The sequence below is a fragment of the Delphinapterus leucas genome, chromosome 1, assembly GCF_059928025.1.
Source record: "Delphinapterus leucas isolate spDelLeu-1000000601 "Yukka" chromosome 1, BTC_Dleu_Yukka2, whole genome shotgun sequence".
Lineage (NCBI taxonomy): Eukaryota > Metazoa > Chordata > Mammalia > Artiodactyla > Monodontidae > Delphinapterus > Delphinapterus leucas.
Genome location: NC_143129.1, coordinates 171,753,742 through 171,772,519, shown reverse-complemented (window position 1 = coordinate 171,772,519; position 18,778 = coordinate 171,753,742). Strand labels below are relative to the sequence as shown.

At 53.6% G+C, this 18,778-nt stretch overlaps 2 protein-coding genes across 14 annotated transcripts in view; one reads left to right on the top strand and one right to left on the bottom strand.

Moving 5' to 3' along the window:
* Window positions 1-8,571, top strand: part of GRHL3 (grainyhead like transcription factor 3) — a 35,768-nt gene extending 27,197 nt beyond the window's left edge. For 6 of the 13 annotated variants that reach the window (XM_089898888.1, XM_089898905.1, XM_089898898.1 and 3 more), the window contains 3 exons: window positions 330-597; window positions 3,072-3,136; window positions 7,620-8,571. In XM_089898888.1, coding sequence (XP_089755014.1) covers window positions 330-597; window positions 3,072-3,136; window positions 7,620-7,849 — 563 coding nt within the window. In that variant the 3' untranslated portion in view covers window positions 7,850-8,571. The other 7 variants (XM_030763870.2, XM_089898927.1, XM_089898882.1 and 4 more) reach the window with 6 other exon arrangements.
* STPG1 (sperm tail PG-rich repeat containing 1) overlaps window positions 8,321-18,778 on the bottom strand; it is a 29,128-nt gene continuing 18,670 nt past the window's right edge. The window contains 2 exon segments of the mRNA XM_089899009.1: window positions 8,321-13,213; window positions 14,997-15,196. Of these exon segments, the coding sequence (XP_089755135.1) occupies window positions 13,137-13,213; window positions 14,997-15,196 (277 nt within the window). The 3' untranslated portion in view covers window positions 8,321-13,136.

The window sequence follows — 18,778 nt, the reverse complement described above, 5'->3', positions numbered from 1 at the left end:
CCACAGCAACTCTGTGAAATAGTGGGCGGAGCTGCCTCCATTTTCCATCTGGAAAAAATGAGGCTCAACGATATTAAAAGAACTTCTTCAGGGTCACAGAGCTGGCAGGTGGCAGAGCAGGGATTCAAACCCACCAAAATCAGCAAAGTCTGAGCAAGTGTGTGGGACCCGCAGAGCCAGGTGGGGTGTTTCCCAGCTGGGTACACACCCTCAGCAAGGATTTGCTCTTTTTGCAGAAATCAATCTTAGGTTACAAATAATATTTTTTAAGATTCTCCCACCCCCAGATGTTCCCTTGCACCACTAAAAGCCACCCCTTTGCTTCTCAGTGCTGTTGTACGTGCGGAGAGAGACTGAGGAGGTGTTTGACGCCCTCATGTTGAAGACCCCGGACCTGAAGGGCCTGAGGAGTGCGGTAAGAGGCCTTGTGCACCCTGGCCGCGGCCCTCTCTGCACTCCCATCTCCCCCGACTCTTCGCCATATAGTTCCGATTTCCTACAGGAAGACTCCGGGAAGGAATATGCTGGAACGCTGGCTTTCTGGTGGCCCATCCGTCCCACCCATCTGAGGGCGCCTGTGGGGCCCGGCTGGTGGAGGTGTGCCTCTGAGATGTTATCTCCCAGCCAGAACCCGGGCTCCACCCTGGGAGTCGCACACACCATAAATCCTCCTTAATCTGATGGCTGCTGTCTGACAGGCCAGAGCTTTTTGTTGGCTTTGCAAACCTGTTTCTATTTTAATGGGAATGAAACCCCAAAAGGCCAGGCCCCAGAGATAGCCTTTTTTCTTTCCCAGAGGGCCTCATTCCTCCAGCTTGTGGTTGGAGGGGGGGCGCTGGCTGGGGCGGCTGAAGGTGGTGTCTGGGCAAGGAGACCTTCCCCAACCCCCCAAACTGCCAGAGAGCAGGTGAAACAGCCCCGAACAAAATCCACAGCAGCTTTGTGGTTCAGCTAAAAATTGAGCAAACACAGCCTCTGCCAGGGCCAGCTGTGTTTCAAGGTCGAACCACACAGAAAAGCCAGCTGGTTCTAAGATGTCAGGTTGGGGAAGGGAAAATGAATCAAGTGATAACATAGCTACCTTTTATCGAAGACCCACTACGTGTCAGGCATCTTGTCAGGCGTGCTGCGTTTGCTAACTCACCATATTCTCTTAACAGCCCTGAAAAGTGGGTACTGTTAGGTCAGGTGACTTGCCAAGGTAACTAGAAGTGACAGAGCTGAGGTTCCAGCCCAAGCTCTCTCCACTCGGCTATGTTATCCTGTTCTCTTCACATAGCGTCAGCCCTGCTTGGCACCAGCCCCAGGAAGTTGGGCTCGCAAAAGGCCATTAATGTCACTAGAATATAGACTCAGAATCTTTGGGTTGGACGGTACCTTAAAGGGCCAGCTCCCATCTGGTGCCCCAGCTCTCTCCTCAGCGGCTCTTCCAAGTGGGTGCCCACTCTTGACTTGCATACTTCAGGGATGGAGAGCTCATCGCTTTGGGGACAGCCATACAATGCAGTTGTCTTTGTACAACATATAGTTAGAAAGCTCCTAAGTTCTTGCTTAGACTGACTTGAGATCTTCCTGATAGCCTCTAGCCACATTGCCTGCCATTAAGATAAGTAGTCTAAGAACTTTTCTGGCCTGGAGAGATCTCTGTCAAGGCAGAGACCGGTTGAGGAGCTGAATCGGCTCCTCTTCCTGAAAGGCCCAGAGAGGACAACCTCAGCCTGAAGCTTGTTGCTTGCCGCTCTCTGCAGCTCCAAGGCAGCCAGTAGTACTAACCAGCGGCATTTGACTGAGCTTTCCCCAGGGGTGGCACTGGGCCGGGCCCTTGACATAAGCGTCTCAGTTCCTGTGCAGAACCACCTGTGTGTACATCCCATCATGGCACCCATTTTACAGATGAGGAAACTGAGGCTCCATGAAGTAAGGTGACTTGTTCAGAGTTCTGCAACCCCAGGTGGTGGAACTGGAACCAGACCAGTTCTGTCTGCCCCACAGGAGACTTCAGGAGGTCTGGGGAGAAATGGGCTGACGCTGTGTGAGCTCAGCCAGGTTGCTGAGGCCTCTGAGCTGCAATTTCCTCACTTGTAGACTAAACTCCAATGTTCTGGGATGTGATGGGGGCAGGAAATCTGGGTTCTAGGCTAGGCCTTGGGTGCATACCTTATCTTTTTCAAGTTCAGCATCCTCACCCATCAAATGGGGTAAATAATTCCTGCTAGAAAGGGTAAGTGTTTGGGTTATCCCCCCCTCCCCCCCTCCACAACAGGACAGGAGCATCCCTGTCGCACCACTTCTGAAGTAATAATGACCATTTATTTGAGTACTGACATTTATTTAGTACATACCAGGAACGGTCCTAAGTGTTTTACATAGACCAATTCATTTAATTCTGTCAACAACCCTATGAACTAGGCACCATTTCCATCTCCACGAGTGGTTTGCACAGCTGGTCAGCTAGCTGGTGAGTGGGGAGCTCCCAGCACTGGAACAATGCAAATGTCTGATGATAGGCAAGGGTTGAGGGAAATGGCAGATGACCTTTGGAATAGTTTACAACCACTAAACATGCTGTTGGTCAAGAGTTTGCTGTGATATGGGAAGGCTTATAACATACAATGATAAGTAAAACTATCTACGTGGGATATAAAAATACCCGTGGGCTTCCCTGGTGGCGCAGTGGTTGAGAGTCCGCCTGCCGATGCAGGTGACACGGGTTCGTGCCCCGGTCCGGGAAGATCCCACATGCCGTGGAGCAGCTGGGCCCGTGAGCCATGGCCGTTGAGCCTGCGCGTCCGGAGCCTGTGCTCCACAATGGGAGAGGCCACAACAGTGAGAGGCCCGCGTACCACAAAAAAAAAAAAAAAAAAAAATACCCGTGTACATGGCCAAAAGACAGGAAGGAATACACTCAGATGTTATTGGTGTTTATCTCTGGGATACAGGATTATGGATGAGTTATAATTTTCTACAATATGGGTATATTTTATAATCAGGAAATTAAAAGTCATGATAGACAAGCCTGGCGTAAACCCAGCTTTGCAACAGATGGTGAATCTCCTGTCATTCTCTTCCAGATCTCTGAGAAGTATGGGTTCCCTGAGGAGAACATTTACAAAGTCTACAAGAAATGCAAGCGGGGGTAAGTGCCCAGCACAGCTCTCCCTCCTCACACCCCCACTCTGCCCCTTTCCCTCTAAAACGTTGGCTCAGGGAGCTCCCAGCAGGTTCGCCCTGCCTGGCAGAGGCCTGCTGCTCGGAGCTGAGCTGTGTTTGTACTTGGCTTTGTGGAGAGGTAGAGGCGATGTGGAGTTGGGGTGCAGAGCGCCCTATCAGGCCAAGGCCACCTGCAGAGACCAGACACTGATCACTGTTGGGAAGGAAAGGAGTGGGAGCCGGGTGCAAGGGTCTTCATACGCCACCTACTCAGGGGGAGAGGGAAGCACAGGGCCACATGTCAGGAATAACCAAGGTAACCAAGTCATTTGACTATAATGGTAATGATGAGGGTGACTATCATCACTTAACCACCTACTACGTGCCACATACTAGGCTAAGCTTATCTCATTATCTCATTTAACCCTCACGGGTTAAACCCTCATTTAACCCATACCATGAGGTAGATACCATTACACACATTTTACAGATAGGGAAGTTGAGGCTCAGAGGTGATAAGCAATGTTCAGAGGGGCAGGAGCAGTGGAGGAAAGACACAGAAGCAGAAGGGCCCAGCAAAGTTGCTACCAGCTGAATCAGAGGGTCCGAGAAAGAAATGGCTGGCGATGAGTCTGGGAAGGGAACTGTGATTGGACGTCATTTTTTTTTTTTTTAATTTATTTTTGGCTGTGTTGGGTCTTCATTCCTGTGCAAGGGTTTTCTCTAGTTGCGGTGAGCGGGGGCCACTCTTCATTGCGGTGCACGGGCCTCTCACTATCGCGGCCTCCCTTGTTGCGGAGCACAGGCTCCAGATGCGCAGGCTCAGTAGTTGTGGCTCATGGGCCCAGTTGCTCCGCGGCATGTGGGATCCTCCCAGACCAGGGCTCGAACCCGTGTCCCCTGCATTAGCAGGCAGACTCTCAACCACTGCGCCACCAGGGAACCAGGGAAGCCCCCTGGACGTCATTTTGAGGGAGCCCAGCCAGGGATGCTCCACAGGCCTCCTCCATCTTCAAGTCTGGATGAGGCAGGAGGGAGTAAAGCTTTACCTTCCAGGGGGCCGGGCAGTGACTGCCACCTGCCACGGGCTCCAGAGGATTAGTGCTAAGGACCACAGTAGCCTTTGCTCTCTGCCCAGGAGATCTCTCCTTGGCAGGGGTGGCATGGGGGGGGTGGAGTTGGAGGGCCACGTGGTGACGGCCCTCCCAGGCTTCCACCCCCGTCAGAGCCAGTGAGCCAGGCCTCTGCAACCCTTGCTGCCTAGGTCGCTTCACCAGCCCAGCATGGGGGCCCCTGTGCAGTGAGGAATCGTGACTGCCATTACCTGCCTAGAGGACCCTGGACTAGGGCCCTGGGAAACACGCCCAGCCCCTCCCCGCCCCCGAACAGCTCGGACTGACCCTCCAGCTCCGGACAGCCTGAGACTAAGTCCCGCGGCTCTTCCTGGAAGGTGCTCAGGCTTTGCCCTGGGGCTACTGTCTGTGGCTCTTCTTTCAGGGGACTGCAAAATGAGGCATGTTTTGTACTCAAACTGAGGGCCACCCAGTCAGGCCCAGGGGCCACCTCCTTCCTCACAGGCAGGCCTCCTTCCCTCCCCTTTTTGGCTCCCACCCAGCCTCCCATAGAAGGGCCGGTGGTGGGGGGAAGGTGTGCAGCCCTGCAGCCCCTGGGAAAGGATCGTTTGGTTTTGGTTGTATGAATGTCTAGGGTTCTTTGTGTATTTTTTTCCTTCCAAGTTTCGGTTTCAAACTGGGAACTGGAGCTCACATGCTCTGTGGAGCGGAATCCACCTCATAGCGGAGGGCAGGCTCTGCTTTGCCCAGACAAGCCCAGCCCCACTTCCCCTTTGGTGCCAGTGTCCACACCCCCTGGCTGCCACCCCACCTGCCACTGCCGTCCTCTCTTACAGTTCCCACCTCAGGCTGCGCTGAGGGGCTGGGAAATGCCTTGTGTATGACTGCGTACAAAGATGCCCCATAGCCCCACTGGCTGAGTTGCAAGGCTTTCCCTTAAGCCCCAGCCAGATATTTCAACTATAATTATAATAACCTCCATTTGTGGAGCACTTCCTACATGCCAAGCGCTGGGTTAAGGAACTCCCAAGCATCATCTCGTTGACCATTTGAATTTGGTATGATTATTTCTACAGATGAGGAAACTGGGGTTCGGGATAGTCCCAGGGTTACAGAGTTAGTAATGGCAGGAGCAAGCATGGCCTGTCTAAAGCCCATGCACGCACCCACTGTTTTATCTTGCCTCCTGCTTGTTCCCTTAACCGCTAAGCAATGTGCAAATAAAGGCTGTGGCCAGGCCAGCAGATTTATATTTGCCCAGCTCTATAGCCCAGGGCATCACCCAGCGGCCCTTCAGAAGCACCCACACCCCATACACACCCCAGCTATGAAACCTCAGGCCTAGGATTGTCTGCGATGCCTAAACGAGAAGAATCCCCCAAAAAGCCTGTTGAGAGAGCAGAGGGAGGCTCCTCTGCTGCTCCCCTCATCTGAGGAGCGGGAAACTGTAACCACTGGCTTCGCTCATTTTCACAGAACCCTCCAGAAAGTCCTCTGGACAAAGGTAGATACAATCAGCTTTACAAGCACCACCGAGTGTGCTCGAAAGATTAACAATTACATTGTTTTTGCTGGCGGCTGGCCAGGGGTTCTATGCGAACTAGGACAGATGACAGCCAGAAGCTGGCAAGTGACAGGAGGCCCCCATTCTGGGACAGCGGCTCCTGACAAGCCCCTGCCTCTAGGGCCCGGTTGTCATTGACCTCTGAGAGGAAAGGGTCTGTGGGCCTGTGTGGGATCCCCTGTGCACGGGCATGCGCTCCGGGCCTTCTGGGAGGCCCTGCCTGAGAGTAGGCCTTCAAGTTAGTGCACGTAGGGCACTCAGTAAATGCCACTGTAGGAGACGAACAAAAGCACCATCACCGACAAAGCGCCCACCCCTCTGCCCCAGCCCTGGTCTCCTCTGGTCTGTTCCCAGCCGGCAGCTCCCAGACAAAGATCCCTCTGTGAAATGAAGGAACTGCACACAGGACCCAAGGAAGCAGGATCTTATAATTAGATGCTGGCAGTCAGCACCCAGGCCTCGGAGCCTGAGCCCAGACCTCCTTCCAGAAAGCAGCGGTTGCTGGATGCTACTGCAGAGACCCTGGGCGTGGGCCGCAGGCTTCAGCCCACTGCTGTCTCCATTACACCTCCTGGTCCGGGGGATTCGGGCTGGGGGGACAAAGCCACCGCCTCTCCTGGGGTCCCCGGGGAAAGCAGACGGCTGGCTACCTGCCAGGAGTAGTAGTCTGGGATTCTCACCGCCCTCCCTCCCGTCCCACTTAAATAATCTTGCCTTATCTTGAACTCTCCCCCAGCCCTGGATTTTCCCTTCCTTTTATATGCCACTTCCTAACTTATAATTATAGGGTTTTGGGTTTTGTTGTTGTTTTTCTAAAAAAACGATGCAGTGGAAAGAGACAAAAGTCCAGATTCAAATTCCAGTTCTGCCATCTCTTAACTGTGTGATCCCAGGCAAATGACTTTGCTCAGCTACCCCATCTGTGAACTGGGCTAATACGGTTATAAGGATCCATTCTCCCGACCCCTAGTAGATTCAAAACTCCTGGAGGGCGGGACCTAGGATCTCTATGTGGCCCTTGTTTTTGTTTGGAGCAAGGTCTTGAACATGGAAAGACCTCAGCAGATGCTGGTGAAGTGGATGGAGGGGTGGATGGAGGAAAACACCTGCCCCATTACAAAGAGGAAGCTGCTGTGCTCAGGTCAGGTCACAGCCCGGTGGGTCCTTCACTGGGGAGGCAGCTCCTAGAGGGGTGCCCTTGGCTACACTATGACTTTGACCCTCTGCAGAGGGCCACACCCACAGAGGCTCTGTCCCTCTCAGGTTGGCCTAGGTCCTTGCCTGAAGACTGTGGGGGGAGAGAGCCAAGCCCCTCAAGTCCACGATGCTATCCCTGAGATTTCAGCTTCCTGGGGTGAAACCGAGGGGGCCTTGCGTGGCACCTGCTTGTGGGTCAGGCGGGCACATCTGAGTGCCACATCACAGCCTCCTGCTGAACCCAAACCTCACGGGTCCACCCGCCATGCCTCCTGCACTTGAACTCACTCCGCGTCCGAGTGCTCAGTCTGGCCTGGTGACTAAGGCGCACTGCGCTGGTTGCGTCCACGCTCGTGTGTGTGAGGAGAGGCGATCTGGTGCAGTAGGTGGGCGTGGCTGCCAGCAGGCCTGGGTTTGAGCTGGGCTCGGCCACTGGGAATTGTGTCCTCCCCTGTAAAGTGGGACAGTGAGTGCCCACCTTGTGGGTTGTTATGCGGGTCAGAGAGAAAGTCCAAGAGGTGCCTGAAGTGCTGGGGGCGCCCGATAGGTAGCAGCCATTACTGTCCCCCTTTACTCAGAGGTCCTGTAAACAAGGGGCCCAGCCCATTCTACACACACCTTCTCTTCTCTTCCAGAATCTTGGTCAACATGGACAACAACATCATTCAGCATTACAGCAACCACGTCGCCTTCCTGCTGGACATGGGGGAGCTTGACGGCAAGATTCAGATCATCCTTAAGGAGCTGTGAGCCCTGGGCGCCCACAGCCTCAGACCTCTTGAAGTGGACCCCAGGCGAGGAGCCAGCTGGGAAGTGGCCCCGCGCCACACACAACCTCTCCGCATGCCTCAGTGCTGTTACTTGAATGCCTTCCCTGAGGGAAGAGGCCCTCAAGTCACAGACCCACAGACGTCAAGGCCAGGAAGGGACCTGGGAGGTGTCCTGATCCGAACCCTCATCTCGTGCTTGAATCTATTCTCTGAACTTCCGGCCAGGGCCTGCCCAGCCAGAGACAGCGTCATGTTGGTTAACAAGCCCAGAGGCTGTTTCCTCCTCGGAAGACCTTCTCTACAGCCCCTCTCCTGCGGGCTGCCGTTCGGATGGGGGAAGTGGGCCCTGTCTCCCCAAGCTGACTTCACTCTTCCCGTTCTTGACTCTTCCATCAACTTCAGACCAATGAGTCCTCACCCTTTGGTCAGTTGTTAACTTGAAAACACTTGATTTCTAGTGCAAATGACTTTTGAAAGACACTGTAGTGGAAATACTCTCCTCATGGATGTACTTCCTCCACACCGGACAGCAGTCAGAGCCGACCGACTGGAACGAAGTGGCCTCGGTGTAAAGCGACCGCCATGCCTGCTCACTGCTGTATACATTTCTTATTTACAATTTTCACTTATGTTTTATATGTAAGTATATATTGTATGTGTGCGCAACACTTTATATTTTTCATGGATACGTTTTTATCATTTCAAAAAATGTGTATTTCACATTTCTTGGATTATTTTTTTAGCTGTTATTCAGTTATGCATTTTGTATACTCGTATGGTATTTAGTAATAAAATTCTACGTATGTATTACTTCAAATGCTACACTAGTTCCTTTTGTGAAAGTCTTCCAGAAGGAGAGGGCGAAAGTAAACAAGGCCTCTCTCCTTCTCTATCCTGTAAGAGGTTTGCCTCGAACTTGAAGGGTGCTGGTAAGTGCTGGGCCCTGGTGAAGCAGAGGTGCCACCATGGAAGGCGGCCGAGTCCTGATGCCCAGCCTGTCCTGTGTGGCCTGTCCTGTGTGGCCTGTCCTGTGTGGCCCCACAGGCTGAACGTTATGACGTCGGGATCACTGACTCTGGAGGGGAAGAAGTCCCAGGATGCCCTTGCTAAGGACCTCACAGCTGGGGCAGTGGGCAGAGCCCAGGGCTGGGAGCCGTGTGACCACGCTCTCCTGCCAGTTCTGCCCCCATGCTCTCGACCAACTCACTTTTCCTGTTGCCGGCTCCTACCGCTCACAGACGCGATCCAGCCGTCTCTCCCCGACTCTGAGGTCAGTGACGCCCTGTCAGTATGTTGGAGGGAGTTTTTACACCGCAGGAATTGACAAATGCCACAAGTCAAGGCCTTATTTTCCCTAGAGAACAAATGGCAAGTCAGAGCTTCCTTCCTCCCTCAGCCCTTCTGGCTTACCAGCACACCACCAGCTCTAGTCCTCAGCTTCTTTGGCTGTAAAATGGGTCATCGGGTAGCTATCATCTTTGGAGCCCCACGGTTCACTGGTGGGTCTCAAAGGCCCCTACAATGTGGGGGAGGAGACAGCATGCAGCCCTTAGGCATCCTCCCCAGACTCAGTCAGAGCAGCTCTGCTTTCCTTCGTTTACACACTAAGATTTCTCGTATTAACTTTTGTCTGAACTAAACTTAAAAAAAAGAAGTATGAAAACCGTGGATGTCTCCAAGGGCCTTCCGGCTCTGACAGGAGGTCTAGAGTCCTAATTCTCAAGGCCCTGTGGCCAGGACTCAGGTCAGGCAAGTGAGGCCCTAGCCTCAGGCACAAAATTAAGAGGAGCCAAAGAGCTCAGTAACCAAGTTAAGTCACAGTCCAATGCGATGCTTTTTGAAATTAAGGCCAAAAAAACATGATAAAATATCAAAACTTTGACATGAAAGTCAGTATTACTGATGTTTCCTGTGGCCTCTGACTCCAATACAGCTTGCCCGGCACTGCTGGAGCGACCCCATGGAGCACCCAGAGCTGCTCTGCCCACTGCGGGCCTCGCTGCTACGTCCCCCTGGGTGCCGCGTGAGGGTGAAATGGCAGAGCATATGCAGAGTATCGGCACGTGGCCAGGCACGCAGAGGTGTTCCACACCTGTTCGTTTCCTTCCAGAGCCTCCAGAAGCAGGAAGGCGATCTTCTCAACCTTGATTGCACACGGGAATCACCTAGGCAGCTTTTATCCCCACTGCCCAGACCACACCCTGCAGCAATTAAATCAGAATTTCTGGGGTTGGGGCCCAGGCCTCAGTACTTTTAAAGCCCCCCAGGTGATTACAATGTGCACTCAAGGTCGAGAACCACTGCTCTATGGCCGTCGTTCCATAGGCCTTGCTGCCTTTGCAACCTGCCAGTGTCTGGCTGGACTAATGCACACAGGGAACTATGGGGACCAGTGCAAAGCCTGCTGCCGAGCTCAGGGGTGGGGCCTGCAGCTCCACATCCACCTCCACCCACGGCCTCCAGCCAAGATGCCAGGGCCCATTTCTCTCCCCTTCACACGAGCAGACAACAGATGAGGCCATCTATGGCTAGGGAGGCCATTTGGACCTCAAGCAAATAGAGCTCTGAAAGGCTTGAGGAAATTCTGTCCTGCCCTCAGAGAAGGTCGGGGAGCAAAGGGCAGCTCCTGAGCCCGACAGCAGCCATTCCGGGGTTGTCCTTCTTCAAAGAGTGGAAAGGTGAAAGGAGTGAAGGTAAGTCCTTTCCAAACGGGGGTCACTACAAACGCAGCTGGTGGCTGGAGGAATTGCCATCCCCTGCCTGCAGGTAGCTTTGCACGGTAGACAGCGAGTGAGTGAGGGGAGAAAAGGATGGATGAGGAACGCAGGAGTGAGGGAATGAACAAATAATGAGGAGGAAGAAGGAGGGAGGGAGGGAAGGATAAATAGGTTGACAGGCAGTTGGATGAACACACGGAGAGCCAGATGAAGAGCTCCACAATTAGGTGTATTTACTAGACCTTTGCTGCTCTAAGTGTGGTCCATGGGCCAGCAGCATCAGCATCACCTGGGGGCTTGTTAGAAACACACCTAAAACCAATACAATGTTATATTTCAATTATATCTCAATTTAAAAAAAAAAAAGAAAAAATACGTAGACTCTCGGGCCCCACCCGAGATCTTTTAATAAGATCTCCAAGTGATTTGTATGCACGTTAAATTTAGGAAAATACTAGCAGTACATCCTAACCCTAACTAGACACTTTGCAATCACACCAAGAATGTTAATAAAGATACCACTGCCCAGACCCTACCTCAGATCAGAACTTTGAGGGTCGGGCCTGGGCAGTCTCTATAACAGCTCCCCAAGTGATCCTACCATACAGATGGGGCTTGAGAACCACAGGGCTGGACAGGGCTGTGAGCAGCCTATGACATCTTCAGAGAGGCTGGGTACAACCCAGACAGACCCTCTGAGCTCAGGGCCTCACCTCCAGCCGTGTCTTCTATGGAATACCCCGATTCCGACTGGCCAAGAGCAGCCCGGCCATCCTCTTCCCAGCCTCTCCACTTTCCTGACCCCACTTGGAGGGGTTTCTATAGAGACAGACCCCACCTGCTGGTGCTCAGCCCAGCTGCCCCAGGGAGGAGCGGCCTGTCTTGTTTTCTATGCAGTCCCGCCAGCCTCTGCCTGCAGTGATCCCAGGGCCGGCTGCTTCCAGCCCAGTGGCCTGCTAAGGTCTCCTAGGGTCAGAGGGACCTAAAAGCCAAGGCCTTCAGGTCTGGCCCTATTGTCAAGAGTCTGGGTTCAAAGAAAGGTGCAGCTTCAAGTGTCAGCCTTAAAGGGGTCTTCCGGAATTTCTAGCGCCGAAGTGGACAATTGATGGTTAGCAGAAGAGTTTCCTTTAGCCTGAACAAAAAATTTTTAATTGAAATATGGTTGTTAACATCTCCGATCAAGAAGTTTCACATTTTAAAATTTCCCAGGTTCTTTTGAAAAATCTGCAGATCTGGCAATAGGTAGCTGGCCTTTAGATGGGCAGCCTCCTCAGCTCCTGGACCTCCTCTCGCCTCACCTGTTTTGCTCCCTTGCCTTGCCTGCCCAAACGTGGAAGTGCTTGACCTTGAACCTCCAAATTCGGATCCGACTCTTGACCTCTAGGAGAAGCTAAGGACCTGAGCAGACTCAGCACAAGGTGTCCACCTTTAGGTCCAGACCTTGGTCGCTCTTGGCGCCATGCTCCAGGCTGCCTCCCGCTCATCCCAAAGCAGTGGGGCACTTGCGGGAATCTGAGGTTCACAACAAGGCCAGCTTTTGTGAGAAATGAGAACTCTGTTTAACTGGACCCGTTGTGCCATCCTTCTCCCTCCCTCTCCCTCACCCGCCCCTCCCTGAAGGGAGAGGCAGTCAGCGGCCAGTTCTGGACTAACAGTCACTGAGGAAAGTCAAAGGAGAAAGCCAAGGGCAAGGGAGGGACATGCGGAGGGGAGGGAGGTGGCGCAAGAGGCTTCCACTTACAAGAGCCCAAGACACGTGGATAGTTGGGGAAGGAGGGGATGTGTGGTTAACTGTAGTTCCTCTTGGTTCTTTGAGAATCTCATCCTCTTGCTGAGGGGGACCGACTTGGCAGGCCAGAAAGGATCCATTAAAGATCATATTGGACTTGAGCATGAGGTGGGAGGGACGGAGACCAGGCCAGGGAAGGGGAAAGGCCGGGCAAAAGTAAGAACCTGCAGGCGTCCCTCAGAACCGCTGTGCCCAGGGCTCTGGCCCCAGAGGGTCCTGCCCACATCTGCCCTTTGTGCGTGGAGCCAACAAATGGATGCGGAGGCCTCTCCTGAAAGTGGGTGATGAGCTCATGTGACCATGGTGACGCTGCCATGCCCTTCCTAGGGCGAGACACGAGGCTGAGCTGGGGGCGAGGGCAAGGCAACCCCTTCAGGTCCCTGTCACAGTGCCTGTGGGCCTTCCCGGCTCCTGGAACTCCGGGAGGAGTCTGGAGGTCAAGGCCAGAGCATGGGAGTGTGCCGGGGCCGCGGCCTTGCGCTGCCCACCCTGCGGCCCCAGAGCCCTGGCTCAGCAGCAGGCTTCCAGACGGGGCATCTGCCATCGGCCACCTCCTACTGGATCCTGAGCTGCACGAGCTCTGAGGACTGAGGGCAGGCGGGCCGAGCCAGGCCGGAGGGCACAAGGCCAAGTAACCCAGGGGGCTCTGTCTGCTCAGGAATCCACGGGGGTCCGTGGGGTGGGGGTCCACGCTCCAGGGGGCAGCTCAGGACAAGGACAAGCACGGCAGGCCAGCTGTAACACCAGGCGGGGGCAAGGACGTCCCAAGTCATCAGGCGTCACACACGAGATGGGCGCTCTCTGAATGACCGTCCGGGGTGCCTGGGGTGACAGCTGGTGGCCGGGGGGGGGTCTCCTTGAGCTCGGATGAGGTGACTACAACACTGGGATCCATTTCTTATCCTCATTGTAGAGAAAGGACTGCTTTCCAGGGAATTCCGGCTTGTATGTGGCTGTGAGAGGAGACAGAGAGACAGTGTTGAGAGAGAAAAGGCCAATTCTCAAGGTTCTGGCACTCGGCCTTGGAGCGGGTGAGGCCGGTGGGACCCTTGCACCTGACATGTGGGGAGACAGGGAGGGAGGGACTGGGCCTAGGTCATCCGGCTCTGAACTGGCCCAGGCGGGACTCGAACTCCGGCTGCCCACCTTCTTCAACTCACTAACTTTTTTAACAGAAGAAAATTTACAAAAGAGTTTTGTAGGAAATTTGAAAAGAAATGAATAGAGCAACACTCTTATAGAAGCAAGGTGTCAGCTTAATGCGGGTTTGCTTTGATTTAGTTCAGAAATTTCGGGAAAACTGAAAGCCATCACAATAGCAGCCAGGACCACGCAGGGCTTGGGAACCACAACCTGGGGTGGCTGGAAACTCTTGCGTTGATGCTGATTTGTTCACGAGGGCCACGCACGGCCTCCGGTACACCCTCAGGAAGCTGCTGAGGGGTCCAGGTAGATCTGCGCCCACTGGAAGCCAAGAAGGCAGATGTCTGCATGTACTTACTCTGGGAGGCCCTCAGGGAAGCCCACCTTGGCCTAGGTGATCACAGCAGCAGGCCCCGGCCTGTACCTGCGCTCCAGGTGCCCGCATGGAGAAGATGCTTGGAGAAAGCTCCTAGAGGGCTGGGCCAAACAGGGTCAGACGAGGATCCGGCTGGTCCCCGGGGTCCTGGCACCACCACTCCATGGGGCATTCGTACATTTGTGGGACCAAGCTGAGTTCTGCCTGGACTGACCAGATGACCCGTAGGTCAAACCTGTACCATCTTATTGGCTTATCACTACGTTTCCAAGGACAGAGCCATGAGAATGATATTCTCCCTGTCCCGCCTACCTTACATTTTACTCACCTGTGTGTGTGGAGGGAAGGGGACGCCTCGGGGGCCAGCACTGAGCCTCAGTCATCTTTGCCTCCGCAGGGTGGGAGCATCAGTGATGTTCATTGAGAGCCTGACTTTCACAGGTCTGGTGGCCACCTCAGCTCTTGCCTTCCCCCTCCCACGCCACCAGCCCATCAGCGCACCTGTCATTCCCCAATGCCATAAACTCTGGCCAGTGTCGGGGGTGGTAAATAGCTAGGGGCTCCAAGTAGGCAGGGGAGTGCAGGGACCACCCACTGGAACAAGTCCCTCAGACCATCAGCTCTCAGGCAGATCCTGGGGGTAACTATATGGCTTGAAAGAGCTGCTCGGGTGGAGCCCTGTTTTATTTCATGACAGACAAGGCGTTGAGGCGAGAGCGTCTGGGCCTCTGCCCTCCGCTCACCCTCTGCAGGGCTATGACACCTTGCTCTCCGGGCCTTCCCCATCTGGGAGGTGACCCCGCCAGACTAGACCTACGATTTAACATTCTTAAGAACATGAACTTTTTAGACAAAAGCTATGGCTCTTTTCCACAGAAAATAATATCTGCATGCTCCAAATTTGCAGACAATTTCAGGGTCACAGACCTCCTGGAGCCCAGCTTTGTGTCTCTTGAAACATTCATAGTCCTCAGTTATAAATCCCTGACCTGGATCATCTCTAAGAGCCCTTTCACCTTAAAAAAATAAATTAAAAAAAAAACAACAAAAACCCACCTTTCATACTCTGAAAGTGTAAGCTGAAAAGTCTTCTAGATCCACTCTAACCCCTGTAAACTGTTTGGCAAACAGCCTATAAATCAGTGGTATTTGATGGCCCAGGAATGACAAACAATTCCAGGTTTGGTTTTTACAATCACTGAAAGCAATCCTCTGACCTGGGCCAGGCGAGCCGGGCAGGCCTGGCTGGGACGGCGCCACTGTCCACCGGCTGGTGTTGGATACGAAGGATGCACTGGAGATGAAGTGCTTGGGGGGCCCCGTGTAGTCCACGATCTCATACTGCCCAGGGCCTGGAAGAGGTGGCTTCGGGGGCAGAGGCAAAGGCTGGGCAGAGAAAGTTAGGATGGGGTTTCTCCTTCAGAAAAGACAAAAATGGGAAGATGTCACTAAATCAGTCTATTGGAGAAATGGCAGTTTTTCGACATAGCCAGGACCTGCCCAGTGCCCAGCCATTTGCAACAGGACTGGATGAGGCACTGGGAGACCTATTTCCTCTTCCGGCTCCACTGCTAGTGATCTGGGGACCCTGGACCCCAGTCTTCTCGCCTGCACAAGGGCAGTCATAACAGTACCTACCCTGTAGGCTTGTTTTCAGGGTTAAAGGAGATGACACACCTAAAACACAGTAGTCAGGACAGGGCCCAGCACAAAGTGAGAGCTCAGTACATTTGTCGTTGTGGATGACGGATGTCGTTGAGCTAATCAGGAATGGCAGAAGACATCCATGCCATGTGCCAACTCTGATCGCTTGGTAGTGCCTGGCTGGAGTTCCATGTAAAGAACTGAGGCCTCGTCTGGGCTCTATGGGAAGAGCATTGGTGAGCCACTTGTGATGTCTGCCATGGCCAGGAAATGGGAAGAGGAATCCCAAATTCCAAGGATTTGCCATCCCAAGACTAGTAGATCTTTAGAGGCCATTCTAGCACTGACATCTCAGAAACTTATTAAACATCTTTTTGGCAAGGCAGGATGTAGGAGTGGAAAAATACTGGGTTGGAAATCAAGAGACCTCTGAATAACGATCACCACTTAGATTGCAGTTGTTTTCAGGTCTGTCTTCCCCCCTTCAGGAAAGGGAGTCTTTTAAGCCTGTTCTCGAGAGAATAAATGAAAGAGAGAACCTGTATTCGAGCCCTCACTCTGTTACTAATTCACTCTGGGACTCAGTCTCCCCATCTGTAAAATGAGGGGGTTGGACATGACGACCTCTGAGGTCCCTTCCAGCTGTGACCTCCCATCTGGCCTTGATTCAGAGAGGTCCGCTGGGTTGCCCAGGAATCCTGGGATTGTTAACAGGAAATGTCCTACCCTCCTGGCCATGCAATAGAAGGGCTGCCCACTTCTGCCTCACATCTGAAGCTTCTTCTAAGGTCTCTCACCAAAATGAAAGAGAGATTTCTCAGAACCTTGAATGGCCCCAGGAGACTCACCACAGCTCAAAGCCAACCCATCCAAACAGAGGAGGGAACTGGGATGCCCAGCCACTGGAACTCTGCTGCCCTTTGGCCGACACCTTCTGAAGCAGAGGCATTCTTAGACTCGGAGAGCTAGAGGAGACCTAGAGATGTCTTATCCAACATCCTTATTTTGCTTAAGAAGTTGGTGCCCAGAGAGAGAGAGTGAGTCACCCAGTGTCACAGAGCAAGTTCATGGTAATGCCAGCACTGGAACTCAAGTCTTGGTGACTAGCAAGATGGGGAGGGCATTGTGGCAGAGGAGAATTTAGAGTCACACAGACCTGAGTCTGAATACCGGGCAGCCAAGTCCCTGGACCTCTCTGTTCCTGGCAACAAGGAGTAGTAACACTCACTCCTTATATGCGGGTTGATGACTGCAGAAAAGCTATGTAAGGTGCCTAGCAGAGCGTCTGAACACAGTAAGTCCTCAGTAAAAGCAGTTGTGTTATCACTACGATCCCTTGCAGCACCACCATCCGCTGCCTGGACGGGCAACGGAGCCTCAGGAAAGTGAGGTTAGGGGGCCTCTCACCAGAGTTACCTTGCGGCAGGGTGGACACGCCCACTGCCAGCGGAGGCTGCTGGCAGCCATCGTAAACCTGCGAGAGGCTCACGTCTTGGGATGGAGGAACAGCTGGCTTGGATGTATATATTTAGGATAAAGGTGCCCACAGGAAAAGGGGGGGAAAGGTTGCCTCCTTTCTTTCCCTCGAGTCTGCGTGGAAGAACTGGTTACAGTGTGGATCCACCACTCTCCCCTTACAAATAAAAGCTGGCGTCTCCTTGTTCCGGCTGCAACACCCCTTCAGAGCACCCTCGGAAATTTGATCATTGAGAGGCAGGCTTGACTCCTGGAAGTTAGAGGTGGAATGAGCCAATCACTGCATGAGGTTACTCCATGGGTCCGGGTCACCCTGAGTCTTTGAGGAAACTGTGAGATGTCTACTCTCCTGCCCAGGGACAGCCTGCAGGGAGCTGGACAGGCGGGGGTCAGCATCTCACCAGATTCTTTTTTTTTTGCGGTACGCGGGCCTCTCACTGTTGTGGCCTCTCCCCTTGCGGAGCACAGGCTCTGGACGCGCAGGCTCAGCGGCCGTGCCTCACGGGCCCAGCCGCTCCGCGGCAATGTGGGATCTTCCCGGACCGGGGCACGAACCCGCGTCCCCTGCATCGGCAGGCGGACTCTCAACCACTGCGCCACCAGGGAAGCCCCATCACCGGATTCTTGCTGAGAGTGACTGAGACAGGTCCCTCACCCTCCCCTCCATCCACATGCCCAGGAGAGGCTCTGCCCCACCAACTCAGCTCCCCGGATCTTCGGACAGTGTCAGCCCCGTGTGCAGCTCTGTGCCAGGCACTCTGGGGAGTCCAGACTGTTCTGTGCCAAGACACAGACCCTGGAAGCCCCGGAGGGCTTAACGATCCACTGCCAGTGACAATCATGGCCGGTGACAACTCACAGGCTTTGCACTCAGACACACTTGAGTTTGAATCTCTGCTTCCCCATCCACCAGCTGTGCATCCTTAGAAAAGCCTCGTAATCTCCCTAGGCCTCAGTTTCTTTATCTGTAAAACGGTGGATAATAATACCTGCCTCCCAGGGTTGTTATGAAGATTAACGAGTGCTTTACTGGTACCTTTTTTTTTTTTTAATATGAAATGTTAGAATAGAGGTGAGAGAGACTAATTCCAACCGGGTGAATCCAGAAATCTACCCTAGAAGAGGTAACATTTGCTCTGAAAGGTAAGCAGGAATTCTTTGGGTAGAAAAGGTGGAGGTGGGGGCATTTCCCACAGAGGAAACAGCAGGGGCAAAAGCCTGGAAGAGGGACAAGCCGTGCTCCATGGGGCCGGGACTGGGGCACAAGGAGCCAGAGGCTAAGCCCCTGGACCGCCTTCAAGCCTCCTTCCACCCTTGAATTCTGGGTTGTTCGCTTGGGTTTCCGACCAACCCCCGTTACAGGCCCTGAGGAGGAGCTAAAGGAAAACTACCAGTGGCCTCTCAGTGAAGCCTAACTCCCAGGTCACCTCCCAGAAACACCCAGCACACGGACTTCCCTGGTGGTCCAGTGGTTAGGACTCCATGCTTTCACTGCTGTGGGCCCAGGTTCGATCCCTGGTTGGGGAACTAAGATCCCGCAAGCTACCCTGTGCGGCCAAAAGAAAAAAAAAGAAATGACCAGAAATACCCAGCACAGCGTTGTCCAACGACTCCATGCCTTTGCCGTGCTGTTCCTTCTGCCAGGAGCACCTCCTTTCCCTGCCAACTCTGATTCCCTCTTTGCTTCTCACCTCCTCCAGGGAAACTCCCCGGGCCACAATCCTCCCCCTTCCCCGCCTCCCTTCCTGGGCTCCATAGAGGAGCACGGGTTTTGGAGTCAGGTGGACCTGGATTCCACCCTCTGCTCTACCTCCGGGTAGAGTCTGCATCCCCTGTAAACTCTATGTAACAATCCTGACCCATGGGAGAGTTGGAAGAT